This window comes from Erinaceus europaeus, chromosome 9, assembly GCF_950295315.1.
Source record: "Erinaceus europaeus chromosome 9, mEriEur2.1, whole genome shotgun sequence".
Lineage (NCBI taxonomy): Eukaryota > Metazoa > Chordata > Mammalia > Eulipotyphla > Erinaceidae > Erinaceus > Erinaceus europaeus.
The window spans coordinates 126,732,243-126,754,665 of NC_080170.1; the positions used below are offsets into that span (position 1 = coordinate 126,732,243).

Consider the following 22,423-nt stretch of genomic DNA (forward strand, 5'->3'; position numbering starts at 1 on the left):
GGGCTGGTCTGAGGGAGGAATGTGGGGCTGGTCTGAGGAAGGAGTGTGGGGCTGGTCTGAGGGGGGAGTGTGGGGCTGGTCTGAGGGAGGAGTGTGGGGCTGTTCTGAGGAGGAGTGTGGGGCTGGTCTGAGGGAGGAGTGTGGGGCTGGTCTGAGGAGGAGTGTGGGGCCTGTCTGAGGGGGGAGTGTGGGGCTGGTCTGAGGGGGGAGTGTGGGGCTGGTCTGAGGGGGGAGTGTGGGGCTGGTCTGAGGGGGGAGTGTGGGGCTGGTCTGAGGGGGGAGTGTGGGGCTGGTCTGAGGGGGAGTGTGGGGCTGGTCTGAGGGCGGAGTGTGGGGCTGGTCTGAGGGGGGAGTGTGGGGCTGGTCTGGGGGGAGTGTGGGACTGGTCTGGGGGGAGTGTGGGGCTGGTCTGGGGGGAGTGTGGGGCTGGTCTGGGGGGAGTGTGGGGCTGGTCTGAGGGGGAGTGTGGGACTGGTCTGAGGGAGGAGTGTGGGGCTGGTCTGAGGGAGGAGTGTGGGGCTGGTCAGAGGGAGGAGTGTGGGGCTGGTCTGAGGGGGGTGTGTGGGGCTAGTCTGAGGGGGGAGTGTGGGGCTGTTCTGAGGAGGAGTGTGGTGCTGGTCTGAGGGAGCAGTGTGGGGCTGGTCTGAGGAAGAGTGTGGGGCTGTTCTGAGGAGGAGTGTGGGGCTGGTCTGAGGGAGGAGTGTGGGGCTGGTCTGAGGAAGAGTGTGGGGCTGGTCTGAGGAAGGAGTGTGGGGCTGGTCTGAGGGGGGAGTGTGGGGCTGGTCTGAGGAGGAGTGTGGGGCTGGTCTGAGGGGGGAGTGTGTGGCTGTTCTGAGGAGGAGTGTGGGGCTGGTCTGAGGGGGGAGTGTGGGGCTGGTCTGAGGAGGAGTGTGGGGCGGGTCTGAGGGAGGAGTGTGGGGCTGGTCTGAGGAGGAGTGTGGGGCTGGTCTGAGGGGAAGTGTGGGGCTGGTCTGAGGAGTGTGGGGCTGGTCTGAGGAGGAGTTGTGGCTGGTGTGAGGAAGGAGTGTGGGGCTGGTCTGAGGGGGGAGTGTGGGTCTGGTCTGAGGAGGAGTGTGGGGCTGGTCTGAGGAGGAGTGTGGGGCTGGTCTGAGGGGAAGTGTGGGGCTGGTCTGAGGAGGAGTGTGGGGCTGGTCTGAGGGGGGAGTGTGGGGCTGGTCTGAGGAGGAGTGTGGGGCTGGTCTGAGGAAGGAGTGTGGGGCTGGTCTGAGGGAGGAGTGTGGGGCTGGTCTGAGGGAGGAGTGTGGGGCTGGTCTGAGGGAGGAGTGTGGGGCTGGTCTGAGGGGGGAGTGTGGGGCTGTTCTGAGGAGGAGTGTGGGGCTGGTCTGAGGGGGGAGTGTGGGGCTGGTCTGAGGAGGAGTGTGGGGCTGGTCTGAGGGAGGAGTGTGGGACTGGTCTGAGGGAGGAGTGTTAGGCTGGTCTGAGGGGAGTGTGGGGCTTGTCTGAGGGGGAGTGTGGGACTGGTCTGAGGGAGGAGTGTGGGGCTGGTCTGAGGGAGGAGTGTGGGGCTGGTCTGGGGGGAGTGTGGGGCTGGTCTGGGGGGATTGTGGGGCTGGTCTGAGGGGGAGTGTGGGACTGGTCTGAGGGAGGAGTGTGGGGCTGGTCTGAGGGAGGAGTGTGGGGCTGGTCTGAGGGAGGAGTTTGGGGCTGGTCTGAGGGGGGTGTGTGGGGCTAGTCTGATGGGGGAGTGTGGGGCTGTTCTGAGGAGGAGTGTGGGGCTGGTCTGAGGGAGGAGTGTGGGGCTGGTCTGAGGGGGGAGTGTGGGGCTGTTCTGAGGAGGAGTGTGGGGATGGTCTGAGAAAGGAGTGTGGGGCTGGTCTGAGGAAGGAGTGTGGGGCTGGTCTGAGGAAGGAGTGTGGGGCTGGTCTGAGGGGGGAGTGTGGGGCTGTTCTGAGGAGGAGTGTGGGGATGGTCTGAAGGGGGAGTGTGGGGCTGGTCTGAGGAGGATTGTGGGGCTGGTCTGAGGGAGGAGTGTGTGGGTGGTCTGAGGAAGGAGTGTGGGGCTGGTCTGGGGGGAGTGTGGGGCTGGTCTGAGGAGGAGTTGTGGCTGGTGTGAGGAAGGAGTGTGGGGCTGGTCTGAGGGGGGATTGTGGGGCTGGTCTGAGGAGGAGTGTGGGGCTGGTCTGAGGGGGGTGTGTGGGGCAGTTCTGAGGAGTGTGGGGCTGGTCTGAGGGGGGAGTGTGGGCCTGGTCTGAGGGGGGATTGAGGGGCTGGTCTGAGGGAGGAGTGTCTGGCTGGTCTGGGGGGAGTGTGGGGCTGGTCTGAGGGGGGATTGAGGGGCTGGTCTCAGGGGGGAGTGTGGGGCTGGTCTGAGGGGGGAGTGTGGTGCTGGTCTGAGGGGGGTTGTGGGGCTGGTCTGAGGAGGAATTTGTGGCTGGTCTGAGGGAGGAGTGTGTGGGGGGTGTGTGGGGCTGTTCTGTGGAGGAGTGTGGTGCTGGTCTGAGGGAGGAGTGTGGGGCTGGTCTGAGGGAGGAGTGTGGGGCTGGTCTGAGGAGGAGTGTGGGGCTGGTCTGAGGGGGGAGTGTGGGGCTGGTCTGAGGGAGGAATGTGGGGCTGGTCTGAGGAAGGAGTGTGGGGCTGGTCTGAGGGGGGAGTGTGGGGCTGGTCTGAGGGAGGAGTGTGGGGCTGTTCTGAGGAGGAGTGTGGGGCTGGTCTGAGGGAAGAGTGTGGGGCTGGTCTGAGGAGGAGTGTGGGGCCTGTCTGAGGGGGGAGTGTGGGGCTGGTCTGAGGGGGGAGTGTGGGGCTGGTCTGAGGGGGGAGTGTGGGGCTGGTCTGAGGGGGGAGTGTGGGGCTGGTCTGAGGGGGGAGTGTGGGGCTGGTCTGAGGGGGAGTGTGGGGCTGGTCTGAGGGCGGAGTGTGGGGCTGGTCTGAGGGGGGAGTGTGGGGCTGGTCTGGGGGGAGTGTGGGACTGGTCTGGGGGGAGTGTGGGGCTGGTCTGGGGGGAGTGTGGGGCTGGTCTGGGGGGAGTGTGGGGCTGGTCTGAGGGAGGAGTGTGGGGCTGGTCTGAGGGAGGAGTGTGGGGCTGGTCAGAGGGAGGAGTGTGGGGCTGGTCTGAGGGGGGTGTGTGGGGCTAGTCTGAGGGGGGAGTGTGGGGCTGTTCTGAGGAGGAGTGTGGGGCTGGTCTGAGGGAGCAGTGTGGGGCTGGTCTGAGGAAGAGTGTGGGGCTGTTCTGAGGAGGAGTGTGGGGCTGTTCTGAGGAGGAGTGTGGGGCTGGTCTGAGGGGGGAGTGTGGGGCTGGTCTGAGGAGGAGTGTGGGGCTGGTCTGAGGGAGGAGTGTGGGGCTGGTCTGAGGAGGAGTGTGGGGCTGGTCTGAGGGGAAGTGTGGGGCTGGTCTGAGGAGTGTGGGGCTGGTCTGAGGAGGAGTTGTGGCTGGTGTGAGGAAGGAGTGTGGGGCTGGTCTTAGGGGGGAGTGTGGGTCTGGTCTGAGGAGGAGTGTGGGGCTGGTCTGAGGAGGAGTGTGGGGCTGGTCTGAGGGGAAGTGTGGGGCTGGTCTGAGGGGGGAGTGTGGGGCTGGTCTGAGGAGGAGTGTGGGGCTGGTCTGAGGAAGGAGTGTGGGGCTGGTCTGAGGGAGGAGTGTGGGGCTGGTCTGAGGGAGGAGTGTGGGGCTGGTCTGAGGGGGGAGTGTGGGGCTGTTCTGAGGAGGAGTGTGGGGCTGGTCTGAGGGGGGAGTGTGGGGCTGGTCTGAGGAGGAGTGTGGGGCTGGTCTGAGGGAGGAGTGTGGGACTGGTCTGAGGGAGGAGTGTTAGGCTGGTCTGAGGGGAGTGTGGGGCTTGTCTGAGAGGGAGTGTGGGACTGGTCTGAGGGAGGAGTGTGGGGCTGGTCTGAGGGAGGAGTGTGGGGCTGGTCTGGGGGGAGTGTGGGGCTGGTCTGAGGGGGAGTGTGGGACTGGTCTGAGGGAGGAGTGTGGGGCTGGTCTGAGGGAGGAGTGTGGGGCTGGTCTGAGGGAGGAGTTTGGGGCTGGTCTGAGGGGGGTGTGTGGGGCTAGTCTGATGGGGGAGTGTGGGGCTGTTCTGAGGAGGAGTGTGGGGCTGGTCTGAGGGAGGACTGTGGGGCTGGTCTGAGGGGGGAGTGTGGGGCTGTTCTGAGGAGGAGTGTGGGGATGGTCTGAGGAAGGAGTGTGGGGCTGGTCTGAGGAAGGAGTGTGGGGCTGGTCTGGGGGGAGTGTGGGGCTGGTCTGGGGGGAGTGTGGGGCTGTTCTGAGGGGGGAGTGTGGGGCTGGTCTGGGGGGAGTGTGGGACTGGTCTGGGGGGAGTGTGGGGCTGGTCTGGGGGGAGTGTGGGGCTGGTCTGAGGGAGGAGTGTGGGGCTGGTCTGAGGGAGGAGTGTGGGGCTGGTCTGAGGGAGGAGTTTGGGGCTGGTCTGAGGGGGGTGTGTGGGGCTAGTCTGAGGGGGGAGTGTGGGGCTGTTCTGTGGAGGAGTGTGGGGCTGGTCTGAGGGAGGAGTGTGGGGCTGGTCTGAGGAGGAGTTGTGGCTGGTGTGAGGAAGGAGTGTGGGGCTGGTCTGAGGGAGGAGTGTGGGGCTGGTCTGAGGGGGGAGTGTGGGGCTGGTCTGAGGGAGGAGTGTGGGGCTGGTCTGAGGGCAGAGTGTGGGGCTGGTCTGAGGGAGGAGTGTGGGGCTAGTCTGAGGGAGGAGTGAGGGGCTGGTCTGAGGGGGGAGTGTGGGGCTGGTCTGAGGGGGAGTGTGGGGCTGGTCTGAGGGGGGAGTGTGGGGCTGGTCTGAGGGAGGAGTGTGGGGCTGGTCTGGGGGGAGTGTGGGGCTGGTCTGGGGGGAGTGTGGGGCTGGTCTGAGGGAGGAGTGTGGGGCTGGTCTGAGGAAGGAGTGTGGGGCTGGTCTGGGGGGAGTGTGGGGCTGGTCTGGGGGGAGTGTGGGGCTGGTCTGAGGGGGAGTGTGGGGCTGGTCTGAGGGAGGAGTGTGGGGCTGGTCTGGGGGGAGTGTGGGGCTGGTCTGGGGGGAGTGTGGGGCTGTTCTGAGGGGGGAGTGTGGGGCTGGTCTGAGGGAGGAGTGAGGGGCTGTTCTGAGGGGGGAGTGTGGGGCCTGTCTGAGGGGGGAGTGTGGGACTGGTCTGGGGGGAGTGTGGGGCTGGTCTGGGGGGAGTGTGGGGCTGGTCTGGGGGGAGTGTGGGACTGGTCTGAGGGAGGAGTGTGGGGCTGGTCTGAGGGAGGAGTGTGGGGCTGGTCTGAGGGAGGAGTGTGGGGCTGGTCTGAGGGGGGTGTGTGGGGCTAGTCTGAGGGGGGAGTGTGGGGCTGTTCTGAGGAGGAGTGTGGGGCTGGTCTGAGGGAGGAGTGTGGGGCTGGTCTGAGGAAGAGTGTGGGGCTGGTCTGAGGAAGGAGTGTGGGGCTGGTCTGAGGAAGGAGTGTGGGGCTGGTCTGAGGAAGGAGTGTGGGGCTGGTCTGAGGGGGGAGTGTGGGGCTGTTCTGAGGAGGAGTGTGGGGATGGTCTGAGGGGGGAGTGTGGGGCTGGTCTGAGGAGGATTGTGGGGCTGGTCTGAGGGAGGAGTGTGGGGCTGGTCTGAGGGAGGAGTGTGGGGCTGGTCTGAGGAGGAGTGTGGGGCTGGTCTGAGGGGAAGTGTGGGGCTGGTCTGAGGAGGAGTGTGGGGCTGGTCTGAGGGAGGAGTGTGGGGCTGGTCTGAGGAGGAGTTGTGGCTGGTGTGAGGAAGGAGTGTGGGGCTGGTCTGAGGGGGGATTGTGGGGCTGGTCTGAGGAGGAGTGTGGGGCTGGTCTGAGGGGGGTGTGTGGGGCAGTTCTGAGGAGTGTGGGGCTGGTCTGAGGGGGGAGTGTGGGCCTGGTCTGAGGGGGGATTGAGGGGCTGGTCTGAGGGAGGAGTGTCTGGCTGGTCTGGGGGGAGTGTGGGGCTGGTCTGAGGGGGGATTGAGGGGCTGGTCTCAGGGGGGAGTGTGGGGCTGGTCTGTGGAGGAGTGTGGGGCTGGTCTGAGGGGGGAGTGTGGTGCTGGTCTGGGGGGTTGTGGGGCTGGTCTGAGGAGGAATTTGTGGCTGGTCTGAGGGAGGAGTGTGTGGGGGGTGTGTGGGGCTGTTCTGTGGAGGAGTGTGGTGCTGGTCTGAGGGAGGAGTGTGGGGCTGGTCTGAGGGAGGAGTGTGGGGCTGGTCTGAGGAGGAGTGTGGGGCTGGTCTGAGGGGGGAGTGTGGGGCTGGTCTGAGGGAGGAATGTGGGCCTGGTCTGAGGAAGGAGTGTGGGGCTGGTCTGAGGGGGGAGTGTGGGGCTGGTCTGAGGGAGGAGTGTGGGGCTGTTCTGAGGAGGAGTGTGGGGCTGGTCTGAGGGAGGAGTGTGGGGCTGGTCTGAGGGAGGAGTGTGGGGCTGGTCTGAGGAGGAGTTGTGGCTGGTGTGAGGAAGGAGTGTGGGGCTGGTCTGAGGGGGGATTGTGGGGCTGGTCTGAGGAGGAGTGTGGGGCTGGTCTGAGGGGATGTGTGGGGCAGTTCTGAGGAGTGTGGGGCTGGTCTGAGGGGGGAGTGTGGGCCTGGTCTGAGGGGGGATTGAGGGGCTGGTCTGAGGGGGGAGTGTGGGGCTGGTCTGTGGAGGAGTGTGGGGCTGGTCTGAGGGGGGAGTGTGGTGCTGGTCTGAGGGGGGTTTTGGGGCTGGTCTGAGGAGGAATTTGTGGCTGGTCTGAGGGAGGAGTGTGTGGGGGGTGTGTGGGGCTGTTCTGAGGGGGGAGTGTGGTGCTGGTCTGAGGGAGGAGTGTGGGGCTGGTCTGAGGGAGGAGTGTGGGGCTGGTCTGAGGGGGGAGTGTGGGGCTGGTCTGAGGGGGGAGTGTGGGGCTGGTCTGAGGGAGGAATGTGGGGCTGGTCTGAGGAAGGAGTGTGGGGCTGGTCTGAGGGGGGAGTGTGGGGCTGGTCTGAGGGAGGAGTGTGGGGCTGTTCTGAGGAGGAGTGTGGGGCTGGTCTGAGGGAAGAGTGTGGGGCTGGTCTGAGGAGGAGTGTGGGGCCTGTCTGAGGGGGGAGTGTGGGGCTGGTCTGAGGGGGGAGTGTGGGGCTGGTCTGAGGGGGGAGTGTGGGGCTGGTCTGAGGGGGAGTGTGGGGCTGGTCTGAGGGGGGAGTGTGGGGCTGGTCTGAGGGGGGAGTGTGGGGCTGGTCTGAGGGGGAGTGTGGGGCTGGTCTGAGGGCGGAGTGTGGGGCTGGTCTGAGGGGGGAGTGTGGGGCTGGTCTGGGGGGAGTGTGGGACTGGTCTGGGGGGAGTGTGGGGCTGGTCTGGGGGGAGTGTGGGGCTGGTCTGGGGGGAGTGTGGGGCTGGTCTGAGGGAGGAGTGTGGGGCTGGTCTGAGGGAGGAGTGTGGGGCTGGTCAGAGGGAGGAGTGTGGGGCTGGTCTGAGGGGGGTGTGTGGGGCTAGTCTGAGGGGGGAGTGTGGGGCTGTTCTGAGGAGGAGTGTGGGGCTGGTCTGAGGGAGCAGTGTGGGGCTGGTCTGAGGAAGAGTGTGGGGCTGTTCTGAGGAGGAGTGTGGGGCTGTTCTGAGGAGGAGTGTGGGGCTGGTCTGAGGGGGGAGTGTGGGGCTGGTCTGAGGAGGAGTGTGGGGCTGGTCTGAGGGAGGAGTGTGGGGCTGGTCTGAGGAGGAGTGTGGGGCTGGTCTGAGGGGAAGTGTGGGGCTGGTCTGAGGAGTGTGGGGCTGGTCTGAGGAGGAGTTGTGGCTGGTGTGAGGAAGGAGTGTGGGGCTGGTCTTAGGGGGGAGTGTGGGTCTGGTCTGAGGAGGAGTGTGGGGCTGGTCTGAGGAGGAGTGTGGGGCTGGTCTGAGGGGAAGTGTGGGGCTGGTCTGAGGGGGGAGTGTGGGGCTGGTCTGAGGAGGAGTGTGGGGCTGGTCTGAGGAAGGAGTGTGGGGCTGGTCTGAGGGAGGAGTGTGGGGCTGGTCTGAGGGAGGAGTGTGGGGCTGGTCTGAGGGGGGAGTGTGGGGCTGTTCTGAGGAGGAGTGTGGGGCTGGTCTGAGGGGGGAGTGTGGGGCTGGTCTGAGGAGGAGTGTGGGGCTGGTCTGAGGGAGGAGTGTGGGACTGGTCTGAGGGAGGAGTGTTAGGCTGGTCTGAGGGGAGTGTGGGGCTTGTCTGAGAGGGAGTGTGGGACTGGTCTGAGGGAGGAGTGTGGGGCTGGTCTGAGGGAGGAGTGTGGGGCTGGTCTGGGGGGAGTGTGGGGCTGGTCTGAGGGGGAGTGTGGGACTGGTCTGAGGGAGGAGTGTGGGGCTGGTCTGAGGGAGGAGTGTGGGGCTGGTCTGAGGGAGGAGTTTGGGGCTGGTCTGAGGGGGGTGTGTGGGGCTAGTCTGATGGGGGAGTGTGGGGCTGTTCTGAGGAGGAGTGTGGGGCTGGTCTGAGGGAGGACTGTGGGGCTGGTCTGAGGGGGGAGTGTGGGGCTGTTCTGAGGAGGAGTGTGGGGATGGTCTGAGGAAGGAGTGTGGGGCTGGTCTGAGGAAGGAGTGTGGGGCTGGTCTGGGGGGAGTGTGGGGCTGGTCTGGGGGGAGTGTGGGGCTGTTCTGAGGGGGGAGTGTGGGGCTGGTCTGGGGGGAGTGTGGGACTGGTCTGGGGGGAGTGTGGGGCTGGTCTGGGGGGAGTGTGGGGCTGGTCTGAGGGAGGAGTGTGGGGCTGGTCTGAGGGAGGAGTGTGGGGCTGGTCTGAGGGAGGAGTTTGGGGCTGGTCTGAGGGGGGTGTGTGGGGCTAGTCTGAGGGGGGAGTGTGGGGCTGTTCTGTGGAGGAGTGTGGGGCTGGTCTGAGGGAGGAGTGTGGGGCTGGTCTGAGGAGGAGTTGTGGCTGGTGTGAGGAAGGAGTGTGGGGCTGGTCTGAGGGAGGAGTGTGGGGCTGGTCTGAGGGGGGAGTGTGGGGCTGGTCTGAGGGAGGAGTGTGGGGCTGGTCTGAGGGCAGAGTGTGGGGCTGGTCTGAGGGAGGAGTGTGGGGCTAGTCTGAGGGAGGAGTGAGGGGCTGGTCTGAGGGGGGAGTGTGGGGCTGGTCTGAGGGGGAGTGTGGGGCTGGTCTGAGGGGGGAGTGTGGGGCTGGTCTGAGGGAGGAGTGTGGGGCTGGTCTGGGGGGAGTGTGGGGCTGGTCTGGGGGGAGTGTGGGGCTGGTCTGAGGGAGGAGTGTGGGGCTGGTCTGAGGAAGGAGTGTGGGGCTGGTCTGGGGGGAGTGTGGGGCTGGTCTGGGGGGAGTGTGGGGCTGGTCTGAGGGGGAGTGTGGGGCTGGTCTGAGGGAGGAGTGTGGGGCTGGTCTGGGGGGAGTGTGGGGCTGGTCTGGGGGGAGTGTGGGGCTGTTCTGAGGGGGGAGTGTGGGGCTGGTCTGAGGGAGGAGTGAGGGGCTGGTCTGAGGGGGGAGTGTGGGGCCTGTCTGAGGGGGGAGTGTGGGACTGGTCTGGGGGGAGTGTGGGGCTGGTCTGGGGGGAGTGTGGGGCTGGTCTGGGGGGAGTGTGGGACTGGTCTGAGGGAGGAGTGTGGGGCTGGTCTGAGGGAGGAGTGTGGGGCTGGTCTGAGGGAGGAGTGTGGGGCTGGTCTGAGGGGGGTGTGTGGGGCTAGTCTGAGGGGGGAGTGTGGGGCTGTTCTGAGGAGGAGTGTGGGGCTGGTCTGAGGGAGGAGTGTGGGGCTGGTCTGAGGAAGAGTGTGGGGCTGGTCTGAGGAAGGAGTGTGGGGCTGGTCTGAGGAAGGAGTGTGGGGCTGGTCTGAGGAAGGAGTGTGGGGCTGGTCTGAGGGGGGAGTGTGGGGCTGTTCTGAGGAGGAGTGTGGGGATGGTCTGAGGGGGGAGTGTGGGGCTGGTCTGAGGAGGATTGTGGGGCTGGTCTGAGGGAGGAGTGTGGGGCTGGTCTGAGGGAGGAGTGTGGGGCTGGTCTGAGGAGGAGTGTGGGGCTGGTCTGAGGGGAAGTGTGGGGCTGGTCTGAGGAGGAGTGTGGGGCTGGTCTGAGGGAGGAGTGTGGGGCTGGTCTGAGGAGGAGTTGTGGCTGGTGTGAGGAAGGAGTGTGGGGCTGGTCTGAGGGGGGATTGTGGGGCTGGTCTGAGGAGGAGTGTGGGGCTGGTCTGAGGGGGGTGTGTGGGGCAGTTCTGAGGAGTGTGGGGCTGGTCTGAGGGGGGAGTGTGGGCCTGGTCTGAGGGGGGATTGAGGGGCTGGTCTGAGGGAGGAGTGTCTGGCTGGTCTGGGGGGAGTGTGGGGCTGGTCTGAGGGGGGATTGAGGGGCTGGTCTCAGGGGGGAGTGTGGGGCTGGTCTGTGGAGGAGTGTGGGGCTGGTCTGAGGGGGGAGTGTGGTGCTGGTCTGGGGGGTTGTGGGGCTGGTCTGAGGAGGAATTTGTGGCTGGTCTGAGGGAGGAGTGTGTGGGGGGTGTGTGGGGCTGTTCTGTGGAGGAGTGTGGTGCTGGTCTGAGGGAGGAGTGTGGGGCTGGTCTGAGGGAGGAGTGTGGGGCTGGTCTGAGGAGGAGTGTGGGGCTGGTCTGAGGGGGGAGTGTGGGGCTGGTCTGAGGGAGGAATGTGGGCCTGGTCTGAGGAAGGAGTGTGGGGCTGGTCTGAGGGGGGAGTGTGGGGCTGGTCTGAGGGAGGAGTGTGGGGCTGTTCTGAGGAGGAGTGTGGGGCTGGTCTGAGGGAGGAGTGTGGGACTGGTCTGAGGGAGGAGTGTGGGGCTGGTCTGAGGAGGAGTTGTGGCTGGTGTGAGGAAGGAGTGTGGGGCTGGTCTGAGGGGGGATTGTGGGGCTGGTCTGAGGAGGAGTGTGGGGCTGGTCTGAGGGGATGTGTGGGGCAGTTCTGAGGAGTGTGGGGCTGGTCTGAGGGGGGAGTGTGGGCCTGGTCTGAGGGGGGATTGAGGGGCTGGTCTGAGGGGGGAGTGTGGGGCTGGTCTGTGGAGGAGTGTGGGGCTGGTCTGAGGGGGGAGTGTGGTGCTGGTCTGAGGGGGGTTTTGGGGCTGGTCTGAGGAGGAATTTGTGGCTGGTCTGAGGGAGGAGTGTGTGGGGGGTGTGTGGGGCTGTTCTGAGGGGGGAGTGTGGTGCTGGTCTGAGGGAGGAGTGTGGGGCTGGTCTGAGGGAGGAGTGTGGGGCTGGTCTGAGGGGGGAGTGTGGGGCTGGTCTGAGGGGGGAGTGTGGGGCTGGTCTGAGGGAGGAGTGTGGGGCTAGTCTGAGGAAGGAGTGTGGGGCTGGTCTGAGGGGGGAGTGTGGGGCTGGTCTGAGGGGGGAGTGTGGGGCTGGTCTGAGTGGGGAGTGTGGGGCTGGTCTGAGGGGGGAGTGTGGGGCTGGTCTGAGGGAGGAATGTGGGGCTGGTCTGAGGAAGGAGTGTGGGGCTGGTCTGAGGGGGGAGTGTGGGGCTGGTCTGAGGAGGAGTGTGGGGCCTGTCTGAGGGGGGAGTGTGGGGCTGGTCTGAGGGGGGAGTGTGGGGCTGGTCTGAGGGGGGAGTGTGGGGCTGGTCTGAGGGGGGAGTGTGGGGCTGGTCTGAGGGGGAGTGTGGGGCTGGTCTGAGGGAGGACTGTGGGGCTGGTCTGAGGGGGGAGTGTGGGGCTGGTCTGGGGGGAGTGTGGGACTGGTCTGGGGGGAGTGTGGGGCTGGTCTGGGGGGAGTGTGGGGCTGGTCTGGGGGGAGTGTGGGGCTGGTCTGAGGGGGAGTGTGGGACTGGTCTGAGGGAGGAGTGTGGGGCTGGTCTGAGGGAGGAGTGTGGGGCTGGTCAGAGGGAGGAGTGTGGGGCTGGTCTGAGGGGGGTGTGTGGGGCTAGTCTGAGGGGGGAGTGTGGGGCTGTTCTGAGGAGGAGTGTGGGGCTGGTCTGAGGGAGCAGTGTGGGGCTGGTCTGAGGAAGAGTGTGGGGCTGTTCTGAGGAGGAGTGTGGGGCTGGTCTGAGGGAGGAGTGTGGGGCTGGTCTGAGGAAGAGTGTGGGGCTGGTCTGAGGAAGGAGTGTGGGGCTGGTCTGAGGGGGGAGTGTGTGGCTGTTCTGAGGAGGAGTGTGGGGCTGGTCTGAGGGGGGAGTGTGGGGCTGGTCTGAGGAGGAGTGTGGGGCTGGTCTGAGGGAGGAGTGTGGGGCTGGTCTGAGGAGGAGTGTGGGGCTGGTCTGAGGGGAAGTGTGGGGCTGGTCTGAGGAGTGTGGGGCTGGTCTGAGGAGGAGTTGTGGCTGGTGTGAGGAAGGAGTGTGGGGCTGGTCTGAGGGGGGAGTGTGGGTCTGGTCTCAGGAGGAGTGTGGGGCTGGTCTGAGGAGGAGTGTGGGGCTGGTCTGAGGGGAAGTGTGGGGCTGGTCTGAGGAGGAGTGTGGGGCTGGTCTGAGGGGGGAGTGTGGGGCTGGTCTGAGGAGGAGTGTGGGGCTGGTCTGAGGAAGGAGTGTGGGGCTGGTCTGAGGGAGGAGTGTGGGGCTGGTCTGAGGGAGGAGTGTGGGGCTGGTCTGAGGGAGGAGTGTGGGGCTGGTCTGAGGGGGGAGTGTGGGGCTGTTCTGAGGAGGAGTGTGGGGCTGGTCTGAGGGGGGAGTGTGGGGCTGGTCTGAGGAGGAGTGTGGGGCTGGTCTGAGGGAGGAGTGTGGGACTGGTCTGAGGGAGGAGTGTTAGGCTGGTCTGAGGGGAGTGTGGGTCTTGTCTGAGGGGGAGTGTGGGACTGGTCTGAGGGAGGAGTGTGGGGCTGGTCTGAGGGAGGAGTGTGGGGCTGGTCTGGGGGGAGTGTGGGGCTGGTCTGGGGGGAGTGTGGGGCTGGTCTGAGGGGGAGTGTGGGACTGGTCTGAGGGAGGAGTGTGGGGCTGGTCTGAGGGAGGAGTGTGGGGCTGGTCTGAGGGAGGAGTTTGGGGCTGGTCTGAGGGGGGTGTGTGGGGCTAGTCTGATGGGGGAGTGTGGGGCTGTTCTGAGGAGGAGTGTGGGGCTGGTCTGAGGGAGGAGTGTGGGGCTGGTCTGAGGGGGGAGTGTGGGGCTGTTCTGAGGAGGAGTGTGGGGATGGTCTGAGGAAGGAGTGTGGGGCTGGTCTGAGGAAGGAGTGTGGGGCTGGTCTGAGGAAGGAGTGTGGGGCTGGTCTGAGGGGGGAGTGTGGGGCTGTTCTGAGGAGGAGTGTGGGGATGGTCTGAGGGGGGAGTGTGGGGCTGGTCTGAGGAGGAGTGTGGGGCTGGTCTGAGGAGGAGTGTGGGGCTGGTCTGATGGGAAGTGTGGGGCTGGTCTGAGGAGGAGTGTGGGGCTGGTCTGAGGGGGGAGTGTGGGGCTGGTCTGAGGAGGAGTTGTGGCTGGTGTGAGGAATGAGTGTGGGGCTGGTCTGAGGGGGGATTGTGGGGCTGGTCTGAGGAGGAGTGTGGGGCTGGTCTGAGGGGGGTGTGTGGGGCAGTTCTGAGGAGTGTGGGGCTGGTCTGAGGGGGGAGTGTGGGCCTGGTCTGAGGGGGGATTGAGGGGCTGGTCTGAGGGAGGAGTGTTGGGCTGGTCTGGGGGGAGTGTGGGGCTGGTCTGAGGGGGGATTGAGGGGCTGGTCTCAGGGGGGAGTGTGGGGCTGGTCTGTGGAGGAGTGTGGGGCTGGTCTGAGGGGGGAGTGTGGTGCTGGTCTGAGGGGGGAGTGTGGGGCTGGTCTGAGGAGGAATTTGTGGCTGGTCTGAGGGAGGAGTGTGTGGGGGCTGTGTGGGGCTGTTCTGTGGAGGAGTGTGGTGCTGGTCTGAGGGAGGAGTGTGGGGCTGGTCTGAGGGAGGAGTGTGGGGCTGGTCTGAGGGGGGAGTGTGGGGCTGGTCTGAGGGGGGAGTGTGGGGCTGGTCTGAGGGAGGAGTGTGGGGCTAGTCTGAGGAAGGAGTGTGGGGCTGGTCTGAGGGGGGAGTGTGGGGCTGGTCTGAGGGGGGAGTGTGGGGCTGGTCTGAGTGGGGAGTGTGGGGCTGGTCTGAGGGGGGAGTGTGGGGCTGGTCTGAGGGAGGAATGTGGGGCTGGTCTGAGGAAGGAGTGTGTGGCTGGTCTGAGGGGGGAGTGTGGGGCTGGTCTGAGGAGTGTGGGGCCTGTCTGAGGGGGGATTGTGGGGCTGGTCTGAGGGGGGAGTGTGGGGCTGGTCTGAGGGGGGAGTGTGGGGCTGGTCTGAGGGGGGAGTGTGGGGCTGGTCTGAGGGGGAGTGTGGGGCTGGTCTGAGGGAGGACTGTGGGGCTGGTCTGAGGGGGGAGTGTGGGGCTGGTCTGGGGGGAGTGTGGGACTGGTCTGGGGGGAGTGTGGGGCTGGTCTGGGGGGAGTGTGGGGCTGGTCTGGGGGGAGTGTGGGGCTGGTCTGAGGGGGAGTGTGGGACTGGTCTGAGGGAGGAGTGTGGGGCTGGTCTGAGGGAGGAGTGTGGGGCTGGTCAGAGGGAGGAGTGTGGGGCTGGTCTGAGGGGGTGTGTGGGGCTAGTCTGAGGGGGGAGTGTGGGGCTGTTCTGAGGAGGAGTGTCGGGCTGGTCTGAGGGAGCAGTGTGGGGCTGGTCTGAGGAAGAGTGTGGGGCTGTTCTGAGGAGGAGTGTGGGGCTGGTCTGAGGGAGGAGTGTGGGGCTGGTCTGAGGAAGAGTGTGGGGCTGGTCTGAGGAAGGAGTGTGGGGCTGGTCTGAGGGGGGAGTGTGTGGCTGTTCTGAGGAGGAGTGTGGGGCTGGTCTGAGGGGGGAGTGTGGGGCTGGTCTGAGGAGGAGTGTGGGGCTGGTCTGAGGGGAAGTGTGGGGCTGGTCTGAGGAGTGTGGGGCTGGTCTGAGGAGGAGTTGTGGCTGGTGTGAGGAAGGAGTGTGGGGCTGGTCTGAGGGGGGAGTGTGGGTCTGGTCTGAGGAGGAGTGTGGGGCTGGTCTGAGGAGGAGTGTGGGGCTGGTCTGAGGGGAAGTGTGGGGCTGGTCTGAGGAGGAGTGTGGGGCTGGTCTGAGGGGGGAGTGTGGGGCTGGTCTGAGGAGGAGTGTGGGGCTGGTCTGAGGGAGGAGTGTGGGACTGGTCTGAGGGAGGAGTGTTAGGCTGGTCTGAGGGGAGTGTGGGGCTTGTCTGAGGGGGAGTGTGGGACTGGTCTGAGGGAGGAGTGTGGGGCTGGTCTGAGGGAGGAGTGTGGGGCTGGTCTGAGGGAGGAGTTTGGGGCTGGTCTGAGGGGGGTGTGTGGGGCTAGTCTGATGGGGGAGTGTGGGGCTGTTCTGAGGAGGAGTGTGGGGCTGGTCTGAGGGAGGAGTGTGGGGCTGGTCTGAGGGGGGAGTGTGGGGCTGTTCTGAGGAGGAGTGTGGGGATGGTCTGAGGAAGGAGTGTGGGGCTGGTCTGAGGAAGGAGTGTGGGGCTGGTCTGAGGAAGGAGTGTGGGGCTGGTCTGAGGGGGGAGTGTGGGGCTGTTCTGAGGAGGAGTGTGGGGATGGTCTGAGGGGGGAGTGTGGGGCTGGTCTGAGGAGGATTGTGGGGCTGGTCTGAGGGAGGAGTGTGGGGCTGGTCTGAGGAGGAGTGTGGGGCTGGTCTGATGGGAAGTGTGGGGCTGGTCTGAGGAGGAGTGTGGGGCTGGTCTGAGGGGGGAGTGTGGGGCTGGTCTGAGGAGGAGTTTTGGCTGGTGTGAGGAAGGAGTGTGGGGCTGGTCTGAGGGGGGATTGTGGGGCTGGTCTGAGGAGGAGTGTGGGGCTGGTCTGAGGGGGGTGTGTGGGGCAGTTCTGAGGAGTGTGGGGCTGGTCTGAGGGGGGAGTGTGGGCCTGGTCTGAGGGGGGATTGAGGGGCTGGTCTGAGGGAGGAGTGTCGGGCTGGTCTGGGGGGAGTGTGGGGCTGGTCTGAGGGGGGATTGAGGGGCTGGTCTCAGGGGGGAGTGTGGGGCTGGTCTGTGGAGGAGTGTGGGGCTGGTCTGAGGGGGGAGTGTGGTGCTGGTCTGAGGGGGGAGTGTGGGGCTGGTCTGAGGAGGAATTTGTGGCTGGTCTGAGGGAGGAGTGTGTGGCTGGTCTGAGGGGGGTGTGTGGGGCTGTTCTGTGGAGGAGTGTGGTGCTGGTCTGAGGGAGGAGTGTGGGGCTGGTCTGAGGGAGGAGTGTGGGGCTGGTCTGAGGAGGAGTGTGGGGCTGGTCTGAGGGGGGAGTGTGGGGCTGGTCTGAGGAGGAGTGTGGGGCTGGTCTGAGGGAGGATGTGGGGCTGGTCTGAGGAAGGAGTGTGGGGCTGGTCTGAGGTGGAGTGTGGGGCTGGTCTGAGGAAGGAGTGTGGGGCTGGTCTGAGGGGGGAGTGTGGGGCTGGTCTTAGGGAGGAGTGTGGGGCTGGTCTGAGGGGGAGTGTGGGGCTGGTCTGAGGGAGGAGTGTGTGGCTGGTCTGAGGGGGAGTGTGGGGCTAGTCTGAGGGAGGAGTGTGGGGCTGATTTGAGGGAGGAGTGTGGGGCTGGTCTGAGGGAGGAGTGTGGGGCTGGTCTGAGGGAGGAGTGTGGGGCTGGTCTGAGGGGGGTGTGTGGGGCAGTTCTGAGGAGTGTGGGGCTGGTCTGAGGGTGGAGTGTTGGCCTGGTCTGAGGGGGGATTGAGGGGCTGGTCTGAGGGAGGAGTGTCGGGCTGGTCTGAGGAGGAGTGTGGGGCTGGTCTGAGGGGGAGTGTGGGGCTGGTCTGAGGGGGAGTGTGGGGCTGGTCTGAGGGAGGATTGGGGCTGGAGGACTGTGAGGCTGGTCTGATGGAGGAGTGTGGGGCTGGTCTGGGGGGAGTGTCGGGCTGGTCTGAGGGAGGAGTGTGGGGCTGGTCTGAGGGGGAGTGTGGGGCTGGTCTGAGGAGGAGTGTGGGGTTGGTCTGAGGGAGGAGTATGGGGCTGGTCTGAGGGAGGAGTGTGGGATTGGTCTGAGGATGAGTATGTGGGGAGTCCTCCTTGGTTGGGGTCCTGAGCAGGTTAGGTCTGCCCTTTCTCCCAGAATCCAGGTTGTTTCTGGCTAGGGAGCTTCGCCCTTGAGCAGGTCTGCTCTCCAGCAGATGAGCTTGGCCAGACCTGTACTCCAGGCTTGCTGGGAGATCAGGATCCATGTCTGAGGGCAGTTCTGGTGACTGGGTCCATGCAGGCCAGTCTGGTAACGGGTCATTTCCATGTGGGTTTGTTATTGTGGCCAGTTTCAGTGGGTCTGTTGTGGTGGCCAGTTTTGGTGGCCGGTTCCATTGGGCCAGTTCTATGTGGGCCGGTTCCAGGGAGGCCGGTACCGTGTGGGCCGGTTCTGGGTGTGACTAGGACAGTTGAGGGCTGGTTCTGCCAGCGGTGTGATTCTGGTGGCCGGATCCAGGTGGCAGGTAGCACTGAGGCTACGGAAGTGGGCAGATGCTGAGTGGGCCGGGCCCAGGGGCCATGTTCTGCCTGCCCCACCTCCACCCCAAAGGGCGGCCTGGCTCTGCCCAGAGCACCCCAGGGACCCAGAAAGAAAGGCGGCATCAGTGTGCCCTCCCAGTGGGGACACTGCCCTGCCCCACATAGCCACGTGCCATCACCAAGGCCCAGGGTCACCCTCAGTGGCCCAACCCGCCCCCCACCATCACACAGTCCAGGGTCAGCCCACCGCGACCCCCATGCGAGGGCAGAGTGGTCGCGGGAGGGTACCTCCAGCATGACCACACAGATCTGCCTGACACACTGGATGATGGCGTCCGGGGTCCCCGAGATGGTCACTGCCCGCTCCGTGGAGTTGGGCAGCATGTCCCCGGCCACCTGCACCTGGGCGCCTGTGGACTGGAGAAGCAGAGGTCAGGGCTGCTGTGGCTGGAGCCCCTCCCGGCCCGGCCCCTGCAACCCGGGTGCCGCTCCCAGCAGACCTGGCGGCGGGGGGGCAGAGTGGACCCGTCTCCCAGGCTCGGCCACTTTCGCCCTGTGGCCAGGCCCCCAGGGAAGGTGGGCCTCGGACCCACCACACTAACTCCCTCCTAGGCACCGCGGGCGCTCCCACAGCACCCCACAAGGCTCTTGCGCCCCACGATGCCATTGCGCCCTGGCCGTTACCTCCCTGATCTCCTTGATCTTGGAGCCTCCCTTCCCGATCAGGGACCCGCACTGGCTGGCGGGGACCACCAGGCGCAGCGTCACCGGGGGCTTGCTGGTGGCAGGGCTGTTGCTCATGGAGTTGACGATGTCCTGGGGACGGGCCGTGTGGGTGACACCTTGCTGGCGGGGGCAGGGGAAAGGGACACGCCCTTCGGGGCTGCGGGCTGCTGGGGTGGGGAGATGCCCACAGCCTACCTCCTCGAACTTGTAGGCGACCATGGCAAAGGCCTTGAAGATGGCGTCCGTGGGGCCCGTGATGGTGACGATCCTCTCAGGGCAGTTTCCCTCAGAGATGTTGATCCGGGCACCGCTCTGGGGGAGCCATGGAGCTGGGGAGCCCTTCTGAGCCGGGAGCCCCCACCCAGAGCGACCCTGGCCCCCACCCCCGCCACTCACCTCCTCACGCATCCTCTTCACCGTCTCCCCTTTCTGGAAAGGAGGGAGGGGGTCACCAGGGGCCACCCAGCAGGCCCTCAGATGTGGGTGCCAGGTGGGGTGGACATGGGACCCCAGCCTCATGAGCGCTTTGGGGGAATCCCGGAGGATGGGCAACTCTCCTAGGCCGCTTGCTTGCGGGCGTGGGACCCAGAGCCAGGACCTCAGCAGAGTGTGGGGACACAGCGAGGGACAGGTCAGCATGCGGACACAGTGAGGACAGGTCAGCATGGGGACACAGTGAGGGACAGGTCAGCATGGGGACACAGTGAGGGACAGGTCAGCATGGACACAGTGAGGGATAGTTCAGCATGGGGACACAGTGAGGGACAGGTCAGCGTGGGGACACAGTGAGGGACAGGTCAGCATGGACACAGTGAGGGACAGGTCAGCATGCGGACACAGCGAGAGACAGGTCAGCATGGGGACACAGTGAGGGACAGGTCAGCATGGGGACACAGTGAGGGACAGGTCAGCATGCGGACACAGCAAGAGACAGGTCAGCATGGACACAGTGAGGGACAGGTCAGCATGGGGACACAGTGAAGACAGGTCAGCATGGGGACACAGTGAGGGACAGGTCAGCATAGGGACACAGTGAGGGACAGGTCAGCATGGGGACACAGTGAGGACAGGTCAGCATGGGGACACAGTGAGGGACAGGTCAGCATGGGGACACAGCGAGGGACAGGTCAGCATGGGGACATAGTAAGGGACAGGACAGCATGGGGACACAGTGAGGACAGGTCAGCATGGGGACACAGTGAGGACAGGTCAGCATGGGGACACAGTGAGGGACAGGTCAGCATGGGGACACAGCGAGGGACAGGTCAGTATGGGGACACAGAGAGGACAGGTCAGCATGGGGACACAGTGAGGACAGGTCAGCATGGACACAGTGAGGGACAGGTCAGCATGGGGACACAGTGAGGGACAGGTCAGTATGGGGACACAGAGAGGACAGGTCAGCATGGCGACACAGTGAGGACAGGTCAGCATGGGGACACAGTGAGGGACAGGTCAGCATGGGGACACACTGAGGGACAGGTCAGCATGTGGGCACAGTGTTGGACAGGTCAGCATGGACACAGCGAGGGACAGGTCAGCATGGGGACACAGCGAGAGACAGGTCAGCATGGACACAGTGAGGGACAGGTCAGCATGCGGACACAGTGAGGACAGGTCAGCATGGGGACACAGTGAGGACGGGTCAGCATGGGGACACAGTGAGGACTGGTCTGAATGGACACAGTGAGGGACAGGTCAGCATGGGGACACAGTGAGGATAGGTCAGCATGGGGACACAGCGAGGGACAGGTCAGCATGGGGACACAGTGAGGGACAGGTCAGCATGGGGACATAGTAAGGGACAGGTCAGCATGGGGACACAGTGAGGACAGGTCAGCATGGGGACACAGAGAGGGACAGGTCAGTATGGGGACACAGAGAGGACAGGTCAGCATGGGGACACAGTGAGGACAGGTCAGCATGGGGACACAGTGAGGGACAGGTCAGCATGGGGACACAGTGAGGGACAGGTCAGCGTGGACACAGTGTTGGACAGGTCGGCATGGACACAGTGAGGGACAGGTCAGCATGCGGACACAGCGAGAGACAGGTCAGCATGGGGACACAGTGAGGGACAGGTCAGCATGGGGACACAGTGAGGACAGGTCAGCATGGGGACACAGTGAGGGACAGGTCAGCATGGGGACACAGCGAGAGACAGGTCTGCAGGGGACACAGCGAGGACTGGTCCGCGTGGACACAGCGAGAGACAGGTCTGCAGGGGACACAGCGAGGACTGGTCCGCGTGGACACAGCGAGAGACAGGTCTGCAGGGGACACAGGGCTTCAGGTTCTGTGGTGGGTGGTCTGGTCCTGGCCCTGGGTCTCCTCTGTGTAGGACACTGGGGATCTCAGGGCCGCATGGATAGCGTCTTCGGCCCGACAGAGGACAGTGTGGTCACATGGAAGAAGGACGGCAGTGGGGAGGCTCTGAGGGACAGGGGACCAGGCCGTCCCTGGGAGGACGGGGAGGTGGCCCTGAGGCGGGCATCGGGTGGTCGGCAGGGGCCCTCGGAGACACCTGCACCCCCACCTGTGATGGGAGGGTTACCTTGCCGATGATGCTTCCGACCTCCTGTAGGAGACAAGACAGACGGCCTCGGGCTGGCACCCTCCCCTCCCAGACACTGTGAAGGGACAAGGGTCACACCCAGCATGCGTGGGGGGCAGGGACTGGGGGGGCACTCAGGTCCTATCTGGGGTCACTCAGGCCCTGCCTAGGGGTCACTCAAGCACTGTCTGGGGGTCAGCCAGGCGCTATCTGGGGGTCAGCCAGGCGCTATCTGGGGGTCACTCAGGCCCTGTCTGGGGGTCAGCCAGGCGCTATCTGGGGGTCACTCAGGCCCTGTCTGGGGGTCAGCCAGGCGCTATCTGGGGGTCACTCAGGCCCTGTCTGGGGGTCAGCCAGGCGCTATCTGGGGGTTACTCAGGCCCTGTCTGGGGGTCAGCCAGGCGCTATCTGGGGGTCACTCAGGCCCTGTCTGGGGGTCAGCCAGGCGTTACCTGGGGGTCACTCAGGCCCTGTCTGGGGGTCAACCAGGCGCTATCTGGGGGTCAGCCAGGCACTATCTGGGGGTCACTCAGGCCCTGTCTGGGGGTCATCCAGGCACTATCTGGGGGTCACTCAGGCCCTGTCTGGGGGTCAGCCAGGCACTATCTGGGGGTCACTCAGGCCCTGTCTGGGGGTCAGCCAGGCGCTATCTGGGGGTCACTCAGGCCCTGTCTGGGGGTCATCCAGGCACTATCTGGGGGTCACTCAGGCCCTGTCTGGGGGTCAGCCAGGCACTATCTGGGGGTCACTCAGGCCCTGTCTGGGGGTCAGCCAGGCGCTATCTGGGGGTCACTCAGGCCCTGTCTGGGGGTCAGCCAGGCGCTATCTGGGGGTCACTCAGGCCCTGTCTGGGGGTCTGCCAGGCGCTATCTGGGGGTCACTCAGGCCCTGTCTGGGGGTCATCCAGGCACTATCTGGGGGTCACTCAGGCTCTGTCTGGGGGCCACTCAGGCCTTAGCTGGGATATCTGGTCCTGTCAGAGCCCTGGCAGCCTCCTCACTGGGATGAGGAGAAGGCCATGTGCTGATGACCAGGGCACCCCATGGGCTGCTCTCCTCTGGCTCCTAGGCAAGGCCCGCCTGGCGCTCACCCCCACCGGGAGGTTCAGACACTTGAACCCGTGGCCACACTGGAACCGGCTTGGGAAGGCAGAGCTCGGGGCACCCTGGAGCCGGGGACGGCGCCCACCTTCCCATGCATCAGCAGGCGGATGGTCAGCGTCACGCTCAGGCCACCCTCCGAGACCTTGGACTCCATCTCTCCAGAAGCACAGCGGGCCGGGGGCGGCTGTGGGTGCAGCAGGTGCTGGGGGCCGCGAGGAAGGACAGGCGGGGTCCAGAAGGCGTCACCTGGGGTCGGGGGACACTGTTCAGCCCCCTCGGGCCAGGGCCGCCCCGCCCCACAGCCAGGAGGTGACAGGGCTGGCCCCTCCACACCGGGTGCGGCCGAGACCCTCATCTCTGAGTGAATGAGTCCCCTCCCTCGGCGTCCGGCGGCCACGACCTTTCCTGAGCGCCCTGCTGTCGCCGAGACTGCGTCCCCTCCTCCAAGGGCAGCCGAGGCTCCCCGAGGAAGGGCAGATGGACGGGCTCCGGCCAGGACCCTCGCCCGGGGTGCCCACACCACAGCGGTCTGCCATCTGAGCACCCAGGAGCTGCCGGCGGCCTTGTGTGGTGGCTGGGGACGTCGGGGCCAGTCTGCCGTGTGGCGGCCGCGGCCCGTGAGCCTCAGTTGCCCCGAGCCGGCAACAGTGGGGCTGGCAGTGAGTGGGCGGCCCTCCCTCGGAGACAGCCGGAGCCTTACAGCGTCGGGGAAAGTGGGTCAGCGGCTGTCGGCCGCCATCAGACACGGTCCAGTGAGCGGCGGGCAGGGGTATCCCGGGGCCTCTGCAGCCTGGGACACCCTACCCGGAGGGACGCAGAGGCCCTGGACAGGGCCCAGCCACCGACCCGGAGGACAGGGTCCCCGGTGGGGCCGCCCCCACGTTGCCCCGGGTGACGGGGGCAGCGCCCTCTATGGCTCCTGGGAAGCCTGTCGGGGCGGCGGCTAG

General features: G+C 65.8%; 1 protein-coding gene across 7 annotated transcripts in view; it reads right to left on the reverse strand.

Moving 5' to 3' along the window:
* Positions 1-21,749, reverse strand: part of PCBP3 (poly(rC) binding protein 3) — a 59,656-nt gene extending 37,907 nt beyond the window's left edge. For 4 of the 7 annotated variants that reach the window (XM_060198881.1, XM_060198880.1, XM_060198877.1 and 1 more), the window contains exons 1-6: positions 21,562-21,728; positions 20,374-20,397; positions 18,216-18,248; positions 18,015-18,131; positions 17,778-17,909; positions 17,382-17,510 (exon numbers count right to left, since the gene is read on the reverse strand). In XM_060198881.1, the coding sequence (XP_060054864.1) occupies positions 17,382-17,510; positions 17,778-17,909; positions 18,015-18,131; positions 18,216-18,248; positions 20,374-20,397; positions 21,562-21,630 (504 nt within the window). In that variant the 5' untranslated portion in view covers positions 21,631-21,728. Of the gene's footprint in view, positions 1-17,381; positions 17,511-17,777; positions 17,910-18,014; positions 18,132-18,215; positions 18,249-20,373; positions 20,398-21,561 lie in introns of all 7 variants that reach the window. The other 3 variants (XM_060198884.1, XM_060198883.1, XM_060198882.1) reach the window with 2 other exon arrangements.
* Between the last annotated feature and the right edge of the window lie 674 nt (positions 21,750-22,423).